This window comes from Eleutherodactylus coqui, chromosome 2 (genome assembly GCF_035609145.1).
Source record: "Eleutherodactylus coqui strain aEleCoq1 chromosome 2, aEleCoq1.hap1, whole genome shotgun sequence".
Classification (NCBI taxonomy): domain Eukaryota; kingdom Metazoa; phylum Chordata; class Amphibia; order Anura; family Eleutherodactylidae; genus Eleutherodactylus; species Eleutherodactylus coqui.
Window position 1 is genome coordinate 243,316,094 of NC_089838.1, and position 27,441 is coordinate 243,343,534.

Genomic DNA, 27,441 nt, shown 5'->3' on the forward strand with positions numbered 1-27,441 from the left:
TATAAAGCAATATACAAACATTTCTGGTCACAAGGAACATTTACATTGCTGTGGCAACCTCTTGGTCTGACAGTAGTTTTACCCTTTCTTCCTTTTTTATTGGTCTCCTTCTGTATAAACTACATTAGCTGAGTACAAAATTGCTCCCTCCTCTTCCTTATGAGAGGTGAACTTTCTTATTATCCTAAAGCCACTGCAGGCTTACAGATCTGTTGATAAAAAATCCATATTGCCGCCATACATAATATACTTCAAGGGGTTGTCCCGCGAAAGCAAGTGGGGTTAAACACTTCTGTATGGCCATATTAATGCACTTTGTAATATACATCGTGCATTAAATATTGGCCATACAGAAGTTATTTACTTACCTACAGGGGGTCCCCCCCCCCCCCCCCTGTGCTGGCGTCCCCGTGTCCATGGCGCCAACCAAACTTCTCCTCTGGTCGCAGGATCAGTCGCGCTTGCGCAGAGACAATTCCTCTTCTGGATGGTCCGGGCTCACGAGCTGCGTCCTGGCTCCTCCCTCTTCTCCACGTCATCGCGTAGCTCCACCTCTGTCACGTGGTGCTGATCAGCCAATGGGGTGGCTGGAATCGGCAGTGGAACGCAGACTGCAGAAGAACATCCACGGTGTACCATGGGAGAAGACCCGCGGTGCACCGTGGGAGAAGACCAGCGGTGCCATCTTGGAAAGAAGAATCTTCAAAGTTGCAGAACGGGGATCCAGGTAATTTTTATTTTTTTTAAATAACACATGGATGCGGTATTACTGTGGACTAACTGGGGGTCTGTGCAAAAAAAAAATTTTATGTTTTGGCGCGCGACAACCCCTTTCAGTCTCCCGAACCCCCCGGCAAAGGCAGAACAAGACAACCCACTAATGTGTATGGTAATGGCTAAACTTTCCCCTGACAGATGATTTCAGGAATCGGGGACGTTGAATTTCAATACCAATCCTATTGGTGCCTGGGAGATAAGCCGGCAGCAGAGCTGTCTGGCTGTAGCTTACCTCCATAAACACACGAATGATCCCCGAGCCGGACATTCATATGTATAGTGCAGCTGATGGTAGCAGCTGTCAGACAAATGGTTGTCTCTCCGACAATTGTTCATGGTGTCTTGGCAAATCTGAAATCAATTTTACAGAGAATCAGGCTGACACTAATTTCTTGCAGCTTCCATGCTGCGGTTTACTCAAAGTTGCATTATTATAAAATCCACAAATACAATGTGTTTCGGCTTATAAAAACCTTTTTCAAGATGCTTGAATAATTTTAACCATTTTCTGCATGTTTTCTTTGTAGTAGTAGTTTTATAGTGTTCATTGGATGTTGTTGTTCTGTCATAGCTGCATGTAAGATATCTGCCTGATATTTCATAGTATGTGACTTCATGCTATTTATACTTTTGGAAGTCTTTTGTATAGTGTTTCTAGGCAATCCTTGAATTACGATGTCACTCGAGGCAATTTCCTCATTTCTGTAACTCCTGTACTGTAATTTCTCCTTCCTGTAAGGTTTTCGATTAACAAACTAGAAAGCAGAAGTGGTTAATAATGCTAACCTATTGCCCAATGGCTCATTGGTTTTCTGTATTGTGTAGATTGAATGCCCAGAAGACCTGTATATCTGATTAGCCTTTTGTTTGTTGATAGTGTATTTTATGATGAAATGGCAGATGAACAGAAGAGCATAAACTTGTCAGGATGAATAGATAACATAGATTTTTAGCTTGCGCAGTACAAATGGCTGATGGATTCAAAGTCAGTTTCCATCTAGTACAAATAGACAAATTTATACACTGCGAATAGTACACAGTTTAACAACAGCGCAGAATTCCATAGATCTGGAGAGCAACACTGCCCTCTAATGGTCATCGGTATCACTTATCATCTTGCTTTAAAGATTTTGATTTTTATTTTTCAGCATTTAAAAAAAATTAAAAAATTGCATTCATAGATGTGTGTAATGCCTGGCCTAGCATTATGCCACTCACACTTTTCACTCTACTTTAATAAACTGAATTAAATGCCACTAATGGCTCTAAATTCTGTCACAAGTGGTTATTAAATTTAACCTACAACAGATGGGACATTATTTTGGGGTAAAATACATCAGAACAGAAAAAGTTGCAAATACATTGAGAAATGATAGCTTGCAGATTAACGATTTAATGTAAGTCATAATAACAAGGATCTTTTCTTTAAGGTTATTGTAAGACAGTGAAGTGAATGCAATACTTAAAGCGGTTGTCCCAGCTATGTAAAGGACATCTCAATGGTCCCCATAGTATAAAATAGAGGAGAAGCGGACAGAGATGAGTACCATTAGCTTTATTTTACACCGTGGGGGGCTCATTGCGATGCCCTTTCATAACTCGGACAACCTCTTTTAATGATTTCTACTATAATTAATTACTTTTTGTGTTTTTTATAATTTACATGTATTTTTATTTACATTTAGAAACTATAAACTAGTAGTTTTGTCCAAATCTGACAAAACATAAGTTAAAGGGAGTCTATCAGCAGTTGTGCCGTTACAGATTTCTGTAACACAACTCTGCCTAATGTGAACCCACCTTTCATAAGCTAATGCTCCGTTTACGCCTAATGAAAACATCACGATTTTCGTTTGCCCGAGCGAATGAGCTGGTGGCGTCATCAGCTCGTTTGTGCTAGGGCAGCCTGTTTAGACAGGCAGATCATCGTTGAGCATTGTGCCGTTCTCATCCACTTCTCAGTGTTTCACATTGCTAGTGTTTAACTGCAGCGAAAAGCCACATTCCAGCGATGGTTTTTATAATGGTTCAAACTGAACGAAGAGCGCACTAATCTCCTTCATCGTTCAGTCGTTGGCTCATGTTTAAACTGAACAATTATCGTTCACTTTCGATCATTTGAACGATTTTTGGAACGATATTCGTTCCATCTAAACGCGCCTTAGGCCGCGCAGTTTCCTTGTGATGCAACAGTTGTTCCAAATCACATGTATGTAAAGCCCATACTTTCCAATGGTTTCCTTCACAGTAATGATGTTTTGTAGGCCATGTTTTTCTATGGAGCCTTCGTTTCTGTTGGATCACTCGAAAACGCTGTAGGAAGTCCTATTGTTTGTCCCTAAAATAAACCCTAGCTGCAATTTTAAAAAACAATACATTACCTAACAGGCGCTGTCAGCTCTGCTGCACTTCTCCTCCTGAAGCTCTAGCACACATGTTTGTAGTCTTCAGTCAGTACTTCTGCTGAGGGGGGTTCACAAATCCCACCTCCAGGAAGCGCTGGCTCTGATTGGCTGAGCCGTGGCGTTCGAGAACCAATCACTGCAGCGTTTAATGAACCAATCATAGCCATTTTGAACCCTCTTATCAGGAAGTGCTGGCTAAAGACTACAGATAAGTGCCACAGAACTGCTAGAGGAGAAGTGCGGCGGACCGGACAGCGCCTATTAGGTAATGTATTTCTTTAAATGTAGCGATTGCTTATATTTGGGGTAGAGCTTTTATTTCAAGCCCTATAAAAATTCTAGCAAAAGAGCGCTACAAAAGAGCCACGAGAAAGCGCCACACTATCGCACAGAACTCGGCTGAGATTTTCTCGCTGCGACATTGCTGTTGCCCGTATGAAAGAGACTTAAAGGGGTTGTCTCGCGAAATCAAGTGGGGTTATACACTTCTGTATGGCCATATTAATGCACTTTGTAATATACATCGTGCATTAAATATGAGCCATACAGAAGTTATTCACTTACCTGCTCCGTTGCTAGCGTCCTCGTCTCCATGATTCCGTCTAAATTCGCTGGCAGCTTGCTTTTTTAGACGCGCTTGCGCAGTCCGGTCTTCTGCTCTCAGCACGAGCCGTATCAGCCTGCTAGCCGCTACAGCTCTTCTGCGCATGCGCAGACGAGCTGTCACTTCTCGGGAGCGCGCTGGAGCGGCCATTCTGTACCATCCTCTCTTAGAGGAAGGTGCAGAAACTTGAGCCGCCCAGCTGTCCCGAGAAGCCGTCCTGCCGTCCTGCCGCCCAGGTAAGTGATGGGCCGGGGGGGGGGGGGGGGCTGCCGCTGGGCCGGGGGGGCCTTCGTCTGTTGTCAGGTGTCTAGCGCCGGTTACCTGCTGCCTGGCGGTGGGTGACTGTGTGCCGTGGTCGGCCGCGTTCAATCCAGGGGTCCGGTCGGCGGCTGCGGGGCGTCTGGTTGTCAGGGAGACACAGCTGGTAGCGTCTCGGGAGCGCGCACGTCGGGCTACAGCAAGCGACGGGAAAAAAGCCGGCGGCCATCTTGGGAAAATTTTTATAAGTTGCTGAAACGCTGGAACTGTAAGTACAAACTAGCTAGAAAAGTCATTTACAGGGGGGCTTAGTAATGTATGCTTAATTAGGGGGACTGGGCAAAAAAAAAAATTCACTGCTTCCTCGAGACAACCCCTTTAATTGGATGTATTAGATCAACAAGGAATATTTCCCATATTGCTGACTTCATGGCTAGTCCATAATTTTATTCATTGAGTGAGATTAATGTTTTTCATGAGAAAATTTTTTTTTTTTGTTAGAAGGGACGTTCCTCGAGTTTAACAAATTATTCAGAAATTCTCAGGAGTAACATCTAATCAAAAAACAAGGAGAGGTTAGCCCAGCAAGCAGATTATCTCGTATAGCTCTCATCTTTGGATGTGTTTCAGAGTAGTAATTGTAAAATCTTCATACATTTGCATGAACATGCGGGACCTGGTGACTGAAGGCTATTGATGAGATTTGTAGATGCTATTTCTTTTGCATGCAAAAACAAAGACACCTCTTCCCCCTACCTGTTCCTCTTCTTACAGCGCTTGCACAGAATATTTTGTTTGCAAATGCCAAGCAAATGTTTCCTATAAATAGTAGAAGTGGCTGAAAAGTGGAGAAAGGAGCATTTTTCTGTAATAAGAGTACTTGCAAAGTTACTTTTATTCACTTGTACTATTAACTTAACAGATGAAAAGTTTACTTCCTCTATAAATAAGGGGTGATGGGGATCATAACGTTTTCATGTCGTTCATGTTCTACAGCTACCACCTCTTTTACCATTGGTTCCAGAAGCCCAGAAGCCACTCAGCCAACAGAGCTGGTATCATGGTGCCATTCCACGAACCGAGGTCCTAGGCTTGTTAACAAACAATGGTGACTTCCTTGTGCGTGAGAGTCAGGGGAAACAAGAGTACGTGCTGTCCGTACTGTGGGACGCACAGCCAAGACATTTCATCATTCAGTGTATAGATGTAAGTTTCCAGGTTTACTCAACATGTGATCATAAACTGTAGGGCACGGAACATTTCCTAATTTCTGTTATTTCACAAGGATTCTTTTAACTTTTTCACCCAGCTTATATAGTGTGACCAGAGAATTTTGGTCCATGACTCATTCAAGTGCAAGTATGGGGGGTAGGGTGGGGGGGGGGGGGAATTGGCCAGACTGGGAATAGAGAGCCTTTTGCCTTATGAATCCTTCATGTAGTGAAATTCAACTCCCTTTTCCATAGCATGCTATAGACAGTATTTGCTGAGGAACCCGGAGGCGGACGCCCGCCTCGGATTCCACAATGCAAATCCACCCATGTGCAGGCGGCCATATTCTGTATATTAGTTTTATACAGGTGGCATTACATCTTAATATTAAATTAAGTATTGTTTTTTTTCTTTCTTCTTTTTAATGTGTACTTAAAAGAATCTCTACAGACTAGAAGGAGAAGCATTTCCTACTATCCCATTGCTGGTTGACAATTTTCTCAAGACTAAACAAATGGTGACCAAGAAGAGTGGTGTTATTTTAAGTAGACCCATTGTAAAGGTAATGTGAAAATTATTATTTAAAAGCATATCTGCCCATGTATATCTACAAATGGAAATATTACATGCTGTAAATTAAAAAGCTGTAAATATGGGCCACTAGAGATGTGTGAACATACTCGGTAAGGCGATATACTCAAGAGAGCATCACCTTTTTCGAGTATCTGCTGGCTCGTCCCTGAAGACGAGGGGGGGAGGGCATGGGGGTGAGCGGGGGGATGCAGAGGGGATCAGGAGGGAGAGAGGGATCTCTCTCACTCTCCTCCCTGCTCCCCCTCGCTGCCCCGCGCCACCCCGACCCCGCCACCCCCCCCTCCCGAATCTTCAGGGACGAGCAAGCAGGTACTCAAAAAAGGCCATGCTCTCTCTCGAGTATATTGCCTTACCGAGTATGCTCGCTCATCTCTATGGGCCACACCTCATTCAGAATACTCTAGTTGGGTAAAGTAGTATGTAAATAAAGATATCAGATGATCATTTATTAAGAAATATGAAGTGATAAGAAATATTTTGCTTATATTTGAAATTGTTACATATTTTTCAGTGCTTAACTAGTGTCTGCTGGCACCTTAACGAAGTTGCCTTAATAAGACCACTCTTTTGTTAAATTAAGCTACCTTGGGAATCAGTGGTCTACTGTCAGTCTGGCTTTGGAAGCCATTGGCGATCAGTTATGAGTTTCAGTTTTGGTATTAGTTTTAGCCATGTTTACTACAGCAACTACTGCAGGGAAACATGGTATTAAATGTTGGTATCATCCAGAGAGGGAGCTGCTCTGTTTTAGTGGATATCTCTTCTGCTACTGTAGGCATATTGACACTTTAGAAAACCTGTACACGAGTAGAACATGAAAAAAGTCATTTTTTTTAAAATTGATAACACATAAATTTGTAGTATTTTCCATATTACAGCCCTTTTTAATCATTTTGGACCAACAGGGTAAAAATGCTGGTATCAACTAACATTGATGTGTGCTGATGATGTCACCTATTAAAGAAAATAAATTGAGGTCAGAATCATTGGGTGATTGCCTCTCTCTTGCCTTGCCGATGCACTAGGCATTTATTCATTGGCATGTGCCTGAGTGTGTGCAGTTCTTACTGACCTTCTATTTGCTGTTTTTTTTTTTTTTTTTTTGTGAGCAGCATAAAACAGCTAAATCTAGAAGGCTTTGTAGCTCCACCAGCAACACGGACACTAGCCACTATATACAGTATAATAAAGTGGATGTGCCTATTAGGGTATGTTGAAACGTTGCTGCAGATTTTCTGTAGTGAAATTAGCTGCGGAAAATCTTCAGCATTTTACAATACAGGCATAGTGGGTGAGATTACATGAAAGATCATCCACACACTGCAAAAAAACCATAGCATGAATTGACCTATGGTGACTATTTTAAATCCGCAACATATCAATTTATGGCAAGTTCCCAGGAGTTAGGTCTACTTCTGGTGGGTAGGCTATGGGGGCAAGCCATGGACCTGTTGGGGTCCACAGCTGAGTCATGGCCCATTAAGGAAATCCTCTGGCCTGCATGGCCAGCCCTTTATCTGTCTTTGGATTCTTCCACATATTTATAAGGCAAAAATGCAATGCTTTATTTATCATCTTCACTGGTTCCAGTCACTGGGGATAAACTAATCTTGAATAGAATAATCAACAAAATGCTAACAAACGAAGTAGTGTCTTTTTAAGATAATACTAAGACCCTTCAGAAAGTCAGTCTGTAGAGTAGCAACTGCAAAGTCTCCTTCATCATTTTGGTCCATTCAGAGATGCAGTACCTGAGATAATAGAGAGGGGCAGACATAGGAGAGCAGTACAGCGGTGTCTGTTTCACTTCCTGGCACATCAAAAATCTTATTTGTCTCCTGCCTAGATGTGCAGACAAATCTGCCGTCAGAGAAACTGTCTCATAGGAGTAAGGGAGACTCTCTGGTGGACACCAGCCTTCTGCTCTCTCCACCATCTCTAAATGGAACATGGCACCTGCCCTGTTTTCCGCTTCCCCTGCCGTCCGAGTGCCCTCTCTTTATAAAGATACATAAAACGTTACAAATACCATATATCAACCAGGATTATGGAAGCGTTACTGAACAAATACATTAACCTAAGAGGAGGTAGGATTTATACTCCTTTCATATATGTAGATTTTGATGCAGATTGGCACAAACTGCAATGGATTTTCCACTGCGGGAAATTTCAACACATATAAGCATAGCCTAAATATTGTGTTCTGTTTCTGCTGGTCTCCTAACGCCACACGCATGCTCCTTTTTCTAACTAGGGATAGTGCAGTTGCCATAGGTAGTACCCTACGGCGTACTAACATGTATGGCGGAAAGGTAGGAATTCCTGTAAAAGTACCCGGGGGGCATTCACACCCTTCTCCCAGTGTTGGGTAAGGCAACCTGCCCCTGTAGAACAGGGATAGTTTTGGGAGGAGACTAGGAAGCCTGCATGGGATAATAAGACAAAGCAGAAGCAGTTGCAAAGTGGGGGAACGTTAGAGAATATAAAATTGTGTAACAAGGCCGACTCCATCTTTATATTTCTTTATATGATCAAAATTTTATGTGTGGCTTTAAGAAAGTTACAGACAGATATTTTTATTGTGTTTTTTAGCATAGCTGCTTTAGACGTTTATCTAGATGACACAGTAAGTCGAAACACCCTTGATAATAAATAAGTGACGTCACATAGTGTGCTCGAGTAGCAAAAATAAGATGATAAAGCAGAACTAATGTTCTATAAGGCTGGATTCACACGAACGTATAGCGGCTCGGTTTTCACGCCGAGCCGATATACGTCGTCCACATCTGCAGGGGGGGGGGGGGAGGATGGAAGAGCCAGGAGCAGGAACTGAGCTCCCGCCCCCTCTCTGCCTTCTTTCCGCCCCTCTGCACTATTTGCAATGAAAGGAGGCGGGACGGGGACGGGGCTAAGTTCTGAGAATTAGCCCCGCCCCTTCCCACCTCTCCCTATTGCAAATAGTGCAGAGGGGCAGAAAGGAGGCAGAGAGGGGGCGGGAGCTCAGTTCCTGCTCCTGGCTCTTCCATTCTCCCCCCCCCCCCCCCCTGCAGATGAGGACGACGTATATCAGCTCGGCGTGAAAACCGAGCCAATATACGTTCGTGTGAATGCAGCCTTAGCCTGTATTTGTAAAAACGATGCAAACTTGATTGGCTAAGTAGATGGGCACACCCAATGATTTAAAATTTAAAAGATTTGCTGTATGATTAAATAAATTGAAGATCATTCTGATTACACCAAGCTGAGTGTGACTTGTTATGATTTCCAGAGCAGCAGCTGTCTTTTTATAACCAATTTGACACAAGCAAGGTATACCTGTTTCGCAGACTGGCTGCGACATCCGTCACAAAGAGTAACTTCCTTAGAAAGTCCTCCAAACTCAGACAAAATGAGCAATTTCCCTATCGTTTTTTTAATTTACATTTGATTTTCTCCTGCAGCCCCTTTAAATTTACTCAGACGTTCATGAGATCCATTGTATTTCACTACTTCCATAATAACAGCTGTTTTTCCTATCAGATATTTAAGATATCTTTACCCCAAGTTATTTTCTAGCTGCTGCTCAATTTTCCAGTGGACCTATTAAAGCAGAGAATCAGGGAAGCCACTTTACTTCTTATTTCTCATAGACTTGATATGTTAGATTCACTTGTTCCATTTTACTGACAGCTGCTAGAGCTTTTAACAAATGGCCATACAGCGCGGAAATGTCTCATTGTACTTTAATATGGGTGAGATCACTTTCTTCTTACAACTGTGTTTCACATCAGCAGGCTGGATATGTCACAAAAATTTATTGGTAGCAAGGGGAAATGTAAAAATGATTTAAAGACATGCCGATGTGATTAAATGTGGGCTATATTTTAAATGTGGGTGAGACAGATTAACCTTATTGTACTGGATTTAGTACGCTTCTGATTAATGTCTTACAATGGTTTTTTTATGTTCAGTCACAAAAATGAATCTTATAAGATTAGTATCCACGTGGAGGGTACTAGAAATGTTAATTATTGAACATGATTTAAAGAAATCTAAGATTCCTATAGACTCATTGACTCAAGCAAAGCAACGTCAAACTTCTTTCTACCTTTCTTGTATATTGTTATAATGTATTCGTTTACCCTTGTTGATCCAGGGGAAGGTGAAAACACCTATATGGCATAAGCTGATTTGCCCAGGGGCAAACCTAGACAACTGTGACTCCATGTGCAAAACCCACATATGGGTCCCTTCAACCAGCATACAGTATCTGCAACTTACATCATTTCATATTTGAAATAGATAATGACTCTAAGAATTATTTTTGATTCTATCTCTCAGGAAAACAGTCATTTTTAATTTCCCCTTTATGCAGAATAACTTCTTCTATTTGACATCTATTTATACCCAGGACTGTGACCATAACAAGGAGACATCCTCTACATCTAGAGGAAAGAAGGGTTTCTACACCAACTTAGAAGGGGGTTCTTTACTGTAAGAGCAGTGAGACAATGGAACTCTCTGCCTGAGGATGTGATTATGGCAAACTCAATAACTGATTTTAAGAGGGACATGGACGGCTTTCTTGAGCTTTAAAACATTACATGTTATAGACACTAATTACTTCAGAAGGGTTGGTGATCCAGGGATTATTCTGATTGCCAGATTAGAGTTGGGAAGGATTTTTTTTCCTAAGGCCAAATGTACACGGACGAGTCAGATTCTGCATGCAGGATCTTGTAGTGGAATCCGGCCCTGGCAGCAGCGGTATTCGCGAATACATGACTTTCTTTTTCTTCATCTGTAGTGCAGATGGCACATGCCTGGCGATAATGTGGAATCCGCAACCTTTCCGCTATGTCAATTGTGGAAGGGTGGCTGATCGGACGGCTTCCAATGACTTTAATGGTAGCTGTCTACGCGGAATCCTCGCAAAAATGGAGCATGCTGCGATTTGTCATCTGCGAGCAGAAACCACAATTGGTTTCTGTTCGTGTGCATGAAGAATCACTTTTCCATAGCATACTATGTGCAGTATTTGGTGTGGAATCTAGAGGCGGACGCCGGCAACGGATTCCACAATGCAAATCAACCCGTGTGCATGCAACCTAAAAAGGAGAAAATTGGCTTCTACCTCCTTCGTTTTTTTGCCTTCCACTGGATCAACAGAGTATGTGTGTGAGGGGAGAGGGGGGAATAGGCTGAACTGGATGCACAAATTGTTTTTTCAGCCTAAAATACTGTGTTACTATGAGTTTACTATTGCTTGGTCTCCTCAGGGGTGGTTGAATCCCAGATTTACTGAATCTTCACCTTCAATCTACCCTTGGTGCAGCATGGATTTTACACAGCTCCCCCCTTCATCTTTCCCCATAAGAATTCAATCGGCAACAAATCACAGTTGTTGCAGGTCAGGGAAGTATAGGGATCATATTTTGAGCCAGCCAGGCTTTAGTTGACTTAGCTGTATGATAGAACACTCCACCTTTTTGGAAAATGAATTCTCCATCATTAGTTTGAAGTTTCTGAATAGGGGGGGGAAATGTTCAGCCAAAATTTTTTGGTGCATAGAAGAATTGATATTTTTCACTATGAAATAGAGACTCCCAATGCCTATTAGCTGACATGCATCCCCATACCATTACAAAAGCTGGAAATTTCACCATCTGTGTCAGGCAGTCTGGACAAAACGCTTCTTCAGAACTCTGGATCACTTGTTTGGACTCATCCCCAACGTAGAGATCAAACCTCAATGCGTCACTCTATATTATGGAATTCCACTACCATGGCATACAGTTTTAGTGCTCCCTAGCTATGCCAGACGTTTCTTTAAATAAATGTTTTTTTTCTTTCATCTTGTAGAAGCCATTGCAGCAAAAAAAATGCTTACTGATTCTTCTTGAAAATTCTGTGCAACGCTTTTCTTTCTTATTCTTGGGCCTATTTTCTTCCCAACAGCAATTGAGCCTGTTTTCGTATATTTTGAATTGATGCCTTGAATTTATTGAGCAATTGTTTTAGAAATTGCAATTTTATGTCTTCCCTCAGTTATATACTAGTTAGCCAAATGGCACTTTTATAAATATTATGGTAACATTTTGTGACTGGTCCTTAAGTACATTGTACTGTATATTTTGCTTGGTTTAAACAGGAAGCCAAAGTGCCAAATCTGCTAACAATAGTTGAACTATAATGATGGTTAATGTTTAGAGATGAGCGAGCACCCAAATGCTCGGGTCCGCGTTATTCGAGTGGAGCTTTTCGTAAAATTCGAGAGCTCCACTCGAGTAACGAACCCATTGACTACAATGGGAGACTCGAGCATTTTTGTATGTGCGACGCCGGGTGCCGAGCTTTTTTTTTCCCCCTCTCTTTCTCTTTCTTTTTCTCTCTCTTTTCCTCTTTTTTTCTCTCTTTTTCTCTTTCTCTCTCTTCCTCTCTCGCGCTCTCTCTCACCTGCCAGACAAAAAATTTGCCATTAATGCGCGCTGCGCGGGGAGGGGCCAAAACAGGCACATCACAGCGGGGAGGAGCCAAAAACTGAGGCGGGGTCGAACACAGCTTGATGCTCGCTCGAGTAACGAGCACCATCGAGTACGCTAATATTCGAACGAGCATCAAGCTCGACAGAGTACGTTCGCTCAACTCTATTGATGTTGTGTAGTGGGCAATTTACACTTAACGATTGCTGCTCAAAATTCATTCAAACAAACGAATATGAGCTATAATCGTGCAGTGTAAATGCAAAAATGCGCTCGTGTACTCGTTTAGATGACTGTTCACTCGTGTAAAAGGGCAAAAATTCTTTTGTAAAAGGATTAATGGTAACATCTGTTGTGATCTAGGGAAGTGAAGCGAGTCATGGTTTCATCCCTAACGGTCTAGGGTAGTGAAGAGGGCTAGGGCAGTAATAAATTAACTCCCTGGGAAGAGATGAGTTATCTGCACTAAACATTGCTGACTCCTTTATCTTAAGGTGGTTTCACATCTGCACTCAGAATTCCACTTTCCTGCTCCATTCAGAGAGCCGGAAAGGGGAAAGCCAGTAGCTAAATGGCTCAGTCTCTGGTCGGAGCCAAACAGAGCTGGAAGGGATCCCATTGACTGTAATGGGGTTCATCTGCTTTCTGCCCATCTGCCCCGCTTCTGGACCGAAAAAAAACACTGCATGCAATGCCTTTTCTTCCGGTATTTTGAGTCGGATCTGTGATGAAACTTCCGACCAGAGGTTCCTACACAGATGTGAAACCGGCCTTGCACCATCTGGGGCTATAAACTGCAAATACACAAAAAAATGAACGCTTGTGGAATGTTTTTAGTGCAGTTACTCATCTCTCCTCATATGATAGTAAGACATATGCTATCATTATATTCATGAATTCAATTAGACTTTTCAGATCCATTATTGCTATTACTTGTTATTAGATTTTTATATGCATTACATTAATAATTCAACTTTCTGAACTCTTCCATGCCCTTGGTAGTGTAAAGGAAATTGCTTTCTTGAGAAGTAGCAATTCAAATGTAGAGTTTTAAAAGCAAAATATGCACATTTTAATATACATTTGCATACATTTTACATTGTTCTCATGAAATTCCTGAGAATTGTATTGTAATACTAATCACTAATCCACTATAATAGAGCTGACATATAGGAATACAATGCAGAAATGTATTTTTTATGTATTTATAGTCATTACATACTACAGCTATTAGACACTGCTTAGACAATGAGCGAGGGATTAGAATCTAAAATGGAAAGCTCCTTACCTTCCTTTTTAATCTGCATTGTCACTGACTACCAGGCTTCACATGTACCTAGGGAGCAACATCCCATCATGTGTTAGAAAAAGGATGAATACCATTGATTGGCATCTGAAGAAATGCCAATTCACAGTTGCAGAAATGTCAAACTATTATCAAAGTGGTTTACAGATTTATTCTTGGAATAGATTGGTTCCCTCTATAAAACCCCCCAAGGATGTTATCTATGGGCAACATGGTGGTTCAGAAGTTAGAACTCTTGCCTTGCAGTACTGAGCTCCTGTGTTTAACCCTTTCCCATCCAATTTGTATCCTGGTTTTCCTAGGGGGCCTACTCTTTTTCTGCTGCTATACAACGGCGCTATATGCTGGCTAAAGCCAGTACTGCATGAGGTGACACATTGGATAGGCTCCGACAGCAGAGAGGCTGGCAATATACAGTAACAGAACCCCGACGGACGTCTTACAACATTGGAGCTCTACAGCCTTAAATCATAATGTCTTTAGACATCAGACAGTGGATTGCAAAGGATTAATTTAACCAAGGACCGCATCTCCGATTGCATGTGCCTTCTTGTGGAGATCATAAAAACTCTCCATGGGTTTCCTACAGGCAATGATGAGCAATTATGGGAATAATCTGGTTGGGTGTGATCCAAATTCCCATTAAAGTCAATGGAAGTAAACATTGGGTTCACTAATTTCAGCTCCAGAAGGTCCCTAATGCAGGCAAATGCCCCCGAGTTGTATGGGAATACAGCCACACATCTGGGGAACAATGTGCTCATAAAAACAATAATAATAATAAAGGTGTACAGTAGTGTTGGGGTCAATCGGAGCGCAGGTTACAGTTGCTCTGTTTTTTCCCCCAAACTCCCAAAATTTTACTGGTAAAGTCCATTGGGGAATGAGACTGATATGTACGATGACTGTCTTGGTACAGCAATGCGGAATATGTTAGCACAAACCAGGTAACATAAATAAATAACATGTATCTATGATGATGAAAACTAAAGAGGAATTAGAATTCAAACTTTTCAAACTTTTATAAACTATAATGCAGACTGTTTACTGATCTTAAGGTCTCACTTATTTAAATGTATGTCATATATTAGGAGTATGCCTTAATATATCCCATGGAAATATCACTATAAGATCACCCTATGGATTTAACTGAGAGTCCAACTGTATGTAAAAGCACCGCTAAAACGTGATTTGACAAGTGGCGCAAAATGATGAGCTCATTCCAGCTACTTACCTGGGGATTAGTGGTGTGGAGATATGAGTGAGTGGTGGACTGTTGGCATTACTCCCATACTCCGTATAAAATATTTCTCTATGCACAGGATAAGCCAGGCAACCATGAAGGCAAATAACGCTATAGAGTATCTCTCGATAGCTGAAAAATGGGTCATATACCGGAGAATGCGATAACGACCTAGATTTCAGGAGATTTACTTTTTATATGTAATTCATTCTCCCCAGTCCATTATTTCTTAGTTTACTTTAGCCAACCAAAGGAAATGTTACATAATCATCTATTATGATCAGTCACGATCCATTGGTTGCTGAGTATAATCATTAAGACTCAGTGATAAAATGTCTTTTACTTCTAATAGCTTTGTTTTCTATCTCCTGAAAATATAAAATGTTGCAATGTGAAATTGAAATTATAATTTACAGTTGCTGTAGAACGCCGGGGAATTAAAAACAGGCAGAAAGAAGACCAGAATAAGATAATAAGATGTAGAGATGTGTGGCTACAATGTCTCCTCAGCTGCAGTTACAATATAATAATATTTGCTCTTATTTTCTTCCAAAACAGGATAAATGGGTGCTGGAGCATGAAGAAGTTATCTTAGGAGAAAGGATTGGACGGGTGCGTAACACTAAGCTTTTTAATTTGATTCCGACTCATTAAAATACATCATATCAGTGGCAGCTGATAATAATGCTACAGCGGAGAAAGCAAACAAAAAGGAATAAACAAAAGCTTAATTAAAACAACAGAATTCAATTAAATGGGTTATATCAAAAAGTTTATCAAGTGTAAACCTTATTACGGAGTTCACTGTGGAATTAATTATCTGAAAAGCACATCTAGGCGCCGGTGCCAAGATGTATAATAGTCTTTGGGAAATAATATACAGAAAGCACCCACCCTGCATCTTAGTCATCGAACTTTAGTAAATGGTCAATAATGCAATAAGTCAGTCATGACAACAGTCTGTGTGTAGTCAATAGCGAGCAGGAAAAATGGCCACATAAGGCTGGTTCAAGGGCAGGGTAACAAACAGTCCAGGGAGGGGGTATGTTATCTGCACTTGTTCTCTGCTGTCTCTTCGATCCGCCAGTTCCATGTTTAGTCTTCAAGACGGCCGACAGTCTTCAGACTACCTAAACCCTACAGTGCATTGCTAGTGTTAGATTTACCAATACATTATACCAGCTCTTTGATTGGCCAGAGCTGCTCTTGTGATCAGCTCTGACCAATCAGAGAGCAGTGCACAGTGTATATTAGATAGTTAAAAAATTGCTACAGCCATCTTGGACAGCAAAAAATGGGACCCAGAACTGATGGATCAGAGGTGCAGCAGAGAAGTACAAATGCAGATAATAGACCCAATTTCCCCTTGTATACTGGGACAGATTTTCGTCCTGAAGCTGGAGGGTCGCTTGAAGGCATGCCTATCCTCTCTTTTGACATGTCTGTCACAGTAAATTCTTTCATCCTGTGGCATCTCTTTTAGAACTTTCCCTTCTACAGTCTCTCTGCTATTCCTTCAGGAAATCTTTGACTAAGATGATAAGTTTGTGTTACCATTCCCCTTGTCAATAGGATGTAACCACAAACAGTCGGACACAGTCAGCACTAATTGGACAATGTCAGAATGTGTAGACATTCCCCACCGAGGGGACATTCACACAGCCAGGGGCATAACTATAGAGGATGCAGGGGATGTGGTTGCACCCGGGCCAAGGAGCCTTGGGGGGCCCATAAGGCCTCTCTTCTCCATATAGGAAGCCCAGTACTATGAATAAAGCATTATAGTTGGGGGCCCCGTTCCAGGTTTTGTATTGGGGCCCAGGAGCTTCAGGTTACGCCTCTGCACACAGGCAAGTACGCTATTGGGCTGAGAAACTCGGGCTGATATCACACTATTAGACTTGCAATTCTGGGTGTGAGCGTGATGCATATATGCTAAAACAAAAACTCATTGCATCTATGTACTTATGTGTGAAAATAATAGTTTCAGTGCTAAAATTTGCATTGCATTTGCATGTAAATTGTGAGGAATCGCCCAAAAATGAGACATACAGCAATTTTTTCAGTTGCTACAAGAGAAAAATCTTTCATGTGAATGAACATATTGAAATCAATGTGTTATTTTCATGGGCAAGTTTTATCCATATCGTCACCGGACGGAAGTGGCGCGTGAAAATCGCCCATGTGAATGCATTCTGACAAGTAGAATGGTAACACGCAGATGTCAATTAATTGATACATTTATAGGAGGACTAACAGAGGAACAGCACAAGAAAATATGCTTCAGAATTTCAATTTCGTGCGGAATACAAGTGTTTATGGGAACACACATGTCAGATAAGCCATATATTCTCCTGTCGAGGTGGACCATATACAAGATGCTTTGACTATCCTTCATTTCTGAATGTTATTTCCCATACAGGGTAATTTCGGTGAGGTGTTTAGTGGACGTCTTCGTGCTGACAACTCACCAGTTGCGGTTAAAACTTGCAGAGAAACTTTGCCGCCAGACTTAAAGGACAAGTTTCTGTCTGAGGCCAGGTAAGGACACTGATCTGTGTCTTTCTGACTGTATAGCATTTAATTAGATTTTCCAGTATAGATAGAAAGCAGTGTTCCAGGCAGGTTGTTCCTTCTCCTTACTCCACATCTATTAATTTCATTCAATTGCTATACTCTAACTGACACATCCGCGCACCGCTCATTGATCTGACACAGTACCAGCATGTAGAGTCATTAAGTGCTGAGATTGTATATCAAATTGCAATCAGTGGACACTTTAATATTGATTTATTTTTCACCTGTGCCATATCCGCTCGAACAGGCTGTCAGGCTAGGGTCTGTACAAAAGAACACCGCTGCTACTGGAAAATGGCCTAAGACAAACACGGCAAAGGTCTTCACCAGTATTTGTGGTCTAATGTCTGTTCTTCCTGTCTGGCAAGTTACTGTTTAACCAGATGAAAAGAAATGCGGAACAAGAACACATGGCACGTAGATAGCAAACTTGGCAGCATGCTACATCATTTAGAGAGGAACTAATGCAATATGATTTTCATATCGTGTAGACATAGCTTCTGCTTATCTGCATGTGAAAAGCCAGAAGCAGTATACTGTTGAAAACTGGCCATACACTACAGATTTTGGATGGCCACAAAGGCCAATGTAGACTGTATTATGTCAACCGGGGACACCTTTTCGTGACGTGAATGACAATACCTAATACACTGGCCTACAAGTGTTGAAAAGTTGATCCCTCGGGTTGGATTTTTTCGGTCATTGTTGGGTGCTGTAGTTGAAAAGATGTTTATGCTAAAACATCAGATCTGCGTCCCAACAACAGAGGCAGGTAATCTGCCCAGGATGAGAGTTGGGTTGACTCAATGGCAAGTCTGTGGAGCTCATAGCTGTGCAGTGCACATTCAGACTAGGAAAATGGAATAATACCTCTGCAGCGCCACCTATTGGATGGCAGCATTCTTTCAAATCAATGTACGACTTTTTAGACAAGTCTTTAAAACGACCCACTCACCTCCTACATGTTTCCACACATCTTCTGGGTGCTTTCCTTAAGTAGAGAAGACACCCCTCCCGACACTCAGACTAGAATATAGCTACTTTTGGAAGTGCATTTTAAAGAGATTCTCAAGGACATTGCAAATGACATTGTATTCAGACACTATAGCATGCGCTCACAGCATGTGATAGTTTAAAATTAGCCACCCGTTAAGGGGGATTTACATAGTATATTATGTGGCTGTGTCTTTCCATACCTCTGTGGTCTACCCTGCAGGAGCTCTTCCTCCTATGTTGAATTGAATGAGGTTGTAGTGCAAGTTGTAGAAAATCCATCGAGGTTTGTTTTATTGCAACCCATGGCCGTGAAAAGATAGCTCAAACCCTGTTCACTTCAATGGAAGTGCGAGGTTGCAGGGCTGCGCAGAGATTTTTGGTTGTGCAACCCCTTTGTGGTCAAAAGTTTTCATAGAGCCCTAGCCTAAGGTCTGGAAATCTACTCTTGAGAGGCTGTCAACTTGTTTTACTACATACATGCAGCTTACACAGTGCACTCGCATTATAAAGACCCCCCCCCACACACACACACATAAAGTACATAACATTTTGATGGTAGTACATTACTATGTAAGGAAATAGTTGCAGCGTTATCCAGTCAGCTTCAGATTTGTGTTAGTGCCTATGCCTAGCAAAACAGTTACGGGGAGGGAGGAAAGAGTAGGGAAGTGTCTCTATAGTTGAGTGGCTAACCAAAGCACTTCCTGGGCTCCAAAATGACTGACACTAGCAACTTCCTGTTCTATCAGTTGGATGGCGCTCCGGAGCACAAACAAGTAAAACTTTTAGGCATTTACATTATGTTGGAATATGTTTTCATTGTATCAGAAATGCATTGCTTCGATAGATAAATAGGAAATAAGGTTTCATCTACTTCTTCGAGTTGCTGTTTTTCCGGACTCTGATATTTACATTCACACATGGAATAGGACGCATGTTTAAATAATATCTCATACTTGATAGAGGATCACAGGCTCAATCCAAGTATTCTGTTCTTGTTCTAGGAAATAGGAAACTTGAGGCATGGAATTTTCATTCTAGACTCAGACTATTGAGTTGCCTAGGTGAAACGTCCTTTCATGCCAGGGAATTTAAGGTTGTTTTTTTCCTTTCATACAAATTTTAATGCAACAATTTATAATGTAATTTGTCGGGGGTAGACATGGCAGGAGGACTTCTAAGCCGTGCTCTCTGGAAATTGTTAAAACAACGTGACAGCTGTGCTTGTCCTCAAAATGTAGAATCTTCAACTGCATTATATCCAGAGTATAAAAGGTAAGAGGAATGACGGCAGCAGAGCTACAGCCCGTACACAACCAAAACTACACAAAAAAACTGCACATTAACCCTTTGCAATCCAATTTTGGATTCAGGTTTCCTAGGGGGCTTTCACTTTCTGCCATTATACAATGGCGCCATCTGCTGGCTAGAGCCAGTACTGCGGTAGTGGAGATGCTGGAGAGGCCCCCGACAATAGAGCAGACAGTAATATACAGTAAGAGTATCCTGCTGGACGTCTACCGACATTGGAGCTGTACAGAATGTCTTCAGACGTCAGACAGTGGATTGGAAAGGGTTGAAGGGATTTTCCAGTTTAGTGACTCATTTCTTAGTCGTCAGCTTGTTTCTTGCAGCACTGGGGGTCTATGTTTAAACTTTATGAGAGGTCATGTAGTCTGCATATTCTTCACAGATGACTCCAGGTAAAGGTGATTAAAGGTGCAATTAGACAGAACGATAATTGTTCAAAAAAATCACTGGATCCTTCATATTAGAATGATAAAGGTTTATTGTGAACACAGCCAATAATCGATTGATGAGCAATAGTTCGTTCACTTATTATTCATTGGTCATTTCATGCAAGCATGAAAATCATTGACTCCTTCGCCCATCGTTCAGCTTCAATACAAACCGTTCAGTCCTTCTTATTCCCTGGTACAGTGCATGTAAACCACATAGCACGATGTAGCAAGCGAATGAGCGAACAATTTATATGCCTTTATAAGCGGGCTGCGTGAGAGAACAAGCGAACTCTGACATCGTTGGCTCGAGCAAACAGTATATCTTTAAATGTAAAAACACCTGCTTCACAGTTGCCTAGTCGGACTTGTAAGGTGGCTCACAATCCCCAGAAGAGCCAGCCCAGACCACAGAACCACCAACAGTCTGAGGGACACTGAGGAGAAAGTGCCCCGCCAATGGACTCTGCTGGAACCAGCAAATGGCCCCCCTACCCCATCCTGTATCTGATGGTCTCGGGAACAGTTTCTTTGCCCAAATGTACAGTGGGGAGAATCAAGGACATAAGTATAGCATTGTGTGCTTATTAATGTTTTACTGTTAATTTTTGTTTGGAAAATTAAGAAATAAACAGATTAAACATAAATGTAATAGCACCCTTAGGCATTCTAGGCACAGCCGGTCCATTGTCTTCTACAGTCTCATAAGTAGAGCATGTTTACTTGCTCAATGCCCGTGCATCTGGCCGTGACCCTTTTCCCCACTTGTGTGGCTTTCCTCTGAATATAAAACATACAGATAAGCTAATTTGGCTTGGTAGTGATCAGGCTGGGTGTAATGTGTAAACTAGATGACACATTCTGTTTACAGTGCTACAGAAATGGCTGGAACAGAGATCTAGATAGGCATTTCTTCACCCAGGGCACAGATTCAGTGTGGCAGCCCCCCTTCCCCCTCCCTTCTATGTCTACATACATACATACATGCATACTACCGCTATAAATGCATACATATATAGCACAGAAATGTAATACTGCTATATGATACACACTAACATTGCTTTCACACATATACCCCTGCACACATTACACACGTATGCACATTACAAACATGTACCCAACACACAAACAGAAATATACATACACATATCACATATATTTATGCACAATACACACCATTCACACAAATATACAGCATGCCATTTCCTGGATCCACTATCCTGGTAGATAAAAATAAGGAAGCACTGTACAAAATACATGGGATTTTAATCATTAGCACTGAGCTGTCCTTTTGTCCCCTGCTTGGCTGTGAGCTTACCAGCCAAATTTGTGTTTACTTCACCTCTTGCCCTGCTCTGGGTGGTTTTTGTGAGCAGCTGATAACAGCAGCTGAGTGGCTCAAACCCCTGACCAATGAAACCTTGTTACTCGGGCAGATGATCACTTCTGTCCGGCAGCATCTGTGTCATATTACTTCTACTTAAGTTACAAGGTATTATAAATCCTATTTCCAGAAGACCTGTGGAGACCGATTTTAAGGCATGCATTTCATACAGTGTTTCCATATTTTTGTCCACCTCTGTACATATAGTTACACACCGTACACATACTAGTACTAAGGTCTCCTACAAAGCTGTCACATCCCAACATGCCAAAGTAAGCAGAGGAGAGAACCTCTCTGCACTCGCTGCGTCTTTCTGTCCTGACAAGTTTGCTGCTGCCTGGGTGAAGTAACAGCAGTAATAAGAAGTTTGGCTTGTTGTAACTTAAAGCAATACAACCAGGATCTTGAGAAATGCGTGTTCTGCCCCAACCACAACCTTCACATAACTGCACCCAAACTAAGTGTCCTGCATGCCCCCTCCTCAATAGTTATACCCCAGACTGGAAAGACGATGTGTGAAATACTTTAGTACAGAGGTGTGGTTTTTTTAGGCTTTTGTCCCATTCACCAATTATTTCACATATCACTGTATCTGATGATATGCTATATAGAATCTATATATGGTATACTAGATGTTTTTTTCAGTGGTGAGCTATCCCTCTTATGTCCAGTGAAGGGTAATATATTAAGGCTACAACTAACAAAGAAATTTAGTTGATCGTACTGCATGTTTCAAACTTTGTGGCAGAAGTTTGGGGAACGCTGTTTCAAGTTCCATCATTACTGTGCTCACAAAATGTGGTTCAAAAAGACATTGGTTTGATGAGTTTGGTATGAAGAAACTTGAGAGTCCTGACCTCAGATTTACTGAACACCTTTGGCATGAAACTGGAATGCAGATTGCGAGCCAGACCTTCTCATCCAGCATCAGTGTGGAACCTTACAAATACTCTTTTGGCCAAAGGGGAACAAATTCCCGCAGACCCTCTCCAAAATCTTATGGAAACCCTTCCAGAAGAGTTGAGGCTTTTATTAAAGAATAAATATTAAACAATACATTTTATACCCGCTGTGGCCCTGGAGGTTACAGGCCTTCTGGCCCGGGTGATGTGGAGTAAACGGGTCACATGGGCTTCTGATGTAGAGGCCCTGACTTGTTTATGGGACATTACTAATGATGTCTCATTTCAAGGCGTACTGTTGGCTGAAGCGGTCACATGGGTAAACAGTCAAGTGACCGCTACAGTCAATGTTAGTAAAAACTGTCCAGAGGAGCAGCAAGTCAGCGTGGGGGGAGGAGTGGGTTTTTTTAATTTAAATTCCTCCCACTGCCATCAATGTTTGTACATTTGAGTAGGGTGCCCAACAGGTTTATATAGGTGTGATGGCCCTGTGTGCACATACATTTTGCCATATATTGTGTATCTCTGCAAATAAGGAAGATGGAACAATACCCCTGCAGCACCACCTATTGGATGGCAGCATTTTGTGTACGGTTTTCTGGCGTATTTACCTATTCCCAATCATTGTTTTAAAGACTTGTTTAAAAGGTTGTACATTAATTTGAAAGAATGCTACCATCCAATAGGTGGCGCTGCAGAGGTATTGTTCCATCTTCCTTATTTGCATATATTACCCAGAGGAGCATGCATGGCCTTGTAAGTCACCTCACTCACCTCCTAACTGTCTCCACACATTTTCTGGTTGCTTTCCTTAGGCCTGCTGCCCACGGCTACGCTGCGATATTCCGCTGGCGGAGTCCGACACGGCGCCCCCAAAGACCCCATACTCACCTCTCTGGATCCACCTTGCGAGTCTCAGATGGCGTGCGATGGTGGTGGGCAGTGACGCGTAATCACGCGATACTGCCTTGCTCACAGCGAAAGTATGGCGTGACGGAAGGCATCCATTGACTACAATGAAAGCCGTCCGCTTGTTTTTCCGTGGTAATTAAAACATGCCGCCATTTCTTTCACACTGCGGAATTCCGCGGTAGAATTCTGCAGCGTGAACACTGAAAGGCAGAAAGCTATGAGTTTCAATAGAACCTAATAGCTGCGGAATAACGCCGCAGATTTCTACCGAGTGAAACGTGGCAGAAATCTATCTGTGGGCATTAGCCCTTAAGGAGAGGCTACAATCCTTCGGAACCTTGTGTATATCTAGCAAGATCAAGCTTTATCATCTTCTATACTTATATCGCTAGCTTGACTATGGCCCCTGGGTGCTAGAGAAGAGTTGTCATTGCCATCGCCCAAACGTCATCTTAACAAGCAGCAGTCAGGGAGCTGAGAACTGTAAGAGGTGGGTGGTGTACTTGGCATGGTGCTCTCGGTATATGCTTTCTAGTCTTGTGACCAGGTTTGAACTTTCAAGCACAAATCATTTTCTTTTGATGAAAAAATGAGTATTCATCTGAAATTCTGTCTCTATCTGACAGAAAGAATTATTTATTCATCCTGGAAGAGACCTTCTGATCTGTAAAGTTTTATCACAAGAAACTAATACTTAGACTACCTGCTAAATCTTTTATTAGCCCCAGGAGGGACATACTCTTTACTATTGGCATCTGCTTTATGGTCGCTACATGATATACAAATCGAATATATATTGAAGCTTTGTTGAGCTATTTCCTGTATAAACAGCAATTCCCAATATATTCTTGTTAGCAAAATTTCCTTCCTTATTGAATGAGAATCTTCTGATAATAGTCAGAAAATTCAACAGCAGCTTGCAGGGTGCCTATGGTGGAACATGCAGAATTTCTTAAAGGGGTACAGAAAAGCAAAGGGAATTCATATTTTTACCAACCTATGCCAATAACCACATGGAAATTAGCCATTAGATAGAGCCTATTCAAATAAGGGTGTTTTCACATCTGGGTTGGAGGTTTCGTCGCAGATTTCGCTGCAAATACTGGGAGAAGTGCTGCCTGCAGCACTTTTTCTTCAGTCCTAAATCCTGGCAGCTGGGCGGAAAGTGGACGGACTCCATTATAGTCAATGGGGTCCATCCAGTGCTGTTTGGTTCTGTCCAGGGACAGATTTGTTCAGCCGCAAGGATTCGCCTTTCCTGCTCCCTGAACAGAGCAGAAAAGCGTAATCCCGAGTGCAAGTATGAAAGCAGCCTAAATAGTTTGTCTGCATAATGCAGGACAGGATAGATCAGGTCCCTCAGAGAGAGACTGTCTTTGTTACTCTGCTCCAATCTGGCCTAAAGATGGGGATCTTAAACATAGATTCCCCTTCTATTAACCCAGAATTTCTGACAGAATACATTAAAATGAGTTTTCTGAACCGAACAATCCCTTTATTAATGTGCAAGTTCCCTTATAAGCTGACCAAAGGAAGTTATTTATTTTGCCTTTTAAAGAAGTTGTACCAAAATTTCAAGTTCTCCCCTATACACAGGATAGAGCATAACGTGCTGATACTGAGACTCCCACTGATCTCAAGAATGGGGGTCCTGTGTCCCCTCTGCCTGTCACTGCAGTGGTTGCTTGTCCTGCCACAGTGACGTCAAAATAAATGGAGAGCTGGCTGAGCACACAGGATAAGAATTACATTCATCTCCGTGGTGCTGATGGCAATACCCAAGCACTTGTCTCTTGGGTATCTTGACAGTCCCATTAAAAGTGAATGGGGCGCTTGCGTGACTAATACACCATTCAGTCTCCCCCTGACTGCAAGGGGTGCAGGAACCCCGCAGTGAGGAGAACAGCAAAAAACAGGACCACTGTTCTTGAAATCAGCGGGTTATCACCGGCGAGACCCTACCAATCAGCAAGTTATCCCCTATCCTCTCAATTGAGGGATAACTTGAAATCTTGCTACAACTCCTTTAATGACTTAGGTGCACACAGTGATGTCACAGTACAGGGATGACGGCCACCATGATATCACAACATGAGAATAATGCAGACAGTGATGTCACAGCGCAGTGTTAATGTAGACCGTGATGTCACGTATAACAATAATACACACAGTGCACAAATAATACACACTGTAATGTCCTAATACAAGAATAATACCCACTGGGGTATTGCATTATAGAGACAATGAACAGCACATTGATAATAATGATATACAACAGGAATAACTCGCAAAACTCTCCCTTAAATACCATAGTCACCAACCACTGTTCAAGCTTGCTTAGATCATTTTGAATACTCTCTCTTTCCTAGTGTTAGCTATCCCTCCTAGCTTTGTGTCATTGGCAAATTGGATCAGTGTTCCATCAATTCCCTCCTCCAGATCATTTATAAAAATGTTGACCAACACTGGGCCTAGGACAGAGCCTTGTGATACCCCACTTGATACATTCTTCCACTTGGATGTGCAGCCATTTATGACCACTCTTTGAGTACGATCACTCAGCCAGTTGTGAATCCACCTAAGGGCTCCTTTCCACTAGCCTTTTTTATCGCTGCGTTTTTTTTAACGCGATTGTCAATGGGGCTTTCTAATGTTAAAAACGCAAAGCAATGCACAAAAAACGCAATTGCATTGCGTTGCGTTTTTAACATTAGAACGTCCCATTGACAATCGCATGGAGAAAAAAAACGCAGCGATAAAAAAAGGCTAGTGGAAAGACACCCTAAAGTTACCTTGTCACTGAAGGACTGCAGTCAGCAGTAGTCAGGCCTGAAAGAGCCAAAGAATAGTAGAGAGATGGCAGTAGCACAGTCCAGCTATTTATTATAGAAACAGCGTGGCATGGAAGAGCATGTCAGGAAGCACCACGTTGCCTACCTCACCCCTTGTCCCTCCAAGGTCTGCTACTTGTGAGCGCTACCAGCCACCGCTTATTTTGGGGTGCAACATATTATAATATGGACAGTTAGGGTGGCTGCCCAAAGAAACTATATGATAATCAGCATTTTCTTGTTGCTACGGTAGTTCTCAGGGTGACCAATTCAATAAAGTTCCTTTTCACTTCTTTGATATCCAGTTCTGGGTACCTATATTGGTCCCTACTGTCTCAGACCCATGCTGGTCACAGTAGCAACGTTTCTCAGCCTCTGTACAGCCGCCTCCTTCTTGTAACAACTTTTCTGCAGAGATGAAGCTCACAGCAAAGGGCATATGGCCACAATGACTCCAGCGTTCGGCTAACCCTCCTGGGTAACTGCGTGTCTTCTGTCAGTTTGTCAACGGCACACTCTCTTTTAGTGCAACACTTCCTAGAACCTCACTCATGTCTTGGCAGGAAACTACCACTCTATAGAGACTAACCGCAAGTCTGCATGAAAACATGACATGTTCGTTGCGTCCTCACATAGTCTGCTCCAGCTACTGTCGCATTCCTCATCCATCATGGCATCTGGAGACACTACTCAATGCCATATTAGTTAGCGTACGGTCTAACTCAACCCCCAGAGAATCACTGCAGGTACATTACCAGAGAAGTGGTCCTTAGCATACAATGTATCCAGTGGGAGGAATTTATAGTTTGAAACGGACATTTTTTTTCCCTCGGCTACCTCTTGTAGAACAAAAGCATAATAACACAAAGGATTGCAGTAATGTGTCACCACACATTTTCAACCAATGGGGCTCCTCCGTTCCTTCACAGACCCATTGCAGTTGCTATGCTGATACCTTGGTAGTTACATCCAGTGAGTGACACTTTGTGATCTGCTTATTGTCAATAGACCTTTCTAAAGGTGCATTTAGACATAAAGATGATCCCTCAAAAGATGGCTTTTGAGCGATCATTTTGCATAAACTACTACTTGATACTAATGCCAATTAGTACCAATTAGTAGCGTGTGAGCCGCCAGGACCCATATTCAGGGAACAGACCACCCGCTGTTCTCTCAATAAATTCTTTTTGCTCTGCCACGGGGCTGACAGCTAGGACAATGTAATCAGCTGTTATCAGCT

General features: G+C 42.1%; 1 protein-coding gene across 1 annotated transcript in view; it reads left to right on the forward strand.

Annotated features, from left to right (window-relative positions):
• Window positions 1-27,441, forward strand: part of FES (FES proto-oncogene, tyrosine kinase) — a 99,099-nt gene that overhangs the window by 56,047 nt on the left and 15,611 nt on the right. The window contains exons 11-14 of the mRNA XM_066592734.1: window positions 5,041-5,250; window positions 5,696-5,818; window positions 15,419-15,472; window positions 17,283-17,401. Coding sequence (XP_066448831.1) covers window positions 5,041-5,250; window positions 5,696-5,818; window positions 15,419-15,472; window positions 17,283-17,401 — 506 coding nt within the window. The remainder of the gene's footprint in view (window positions 1-5,040; window positions 5,251-5,695; window positions 5,819-15,418; window positions 15,473-17,282; window positions 17,402-27,441) is intronic.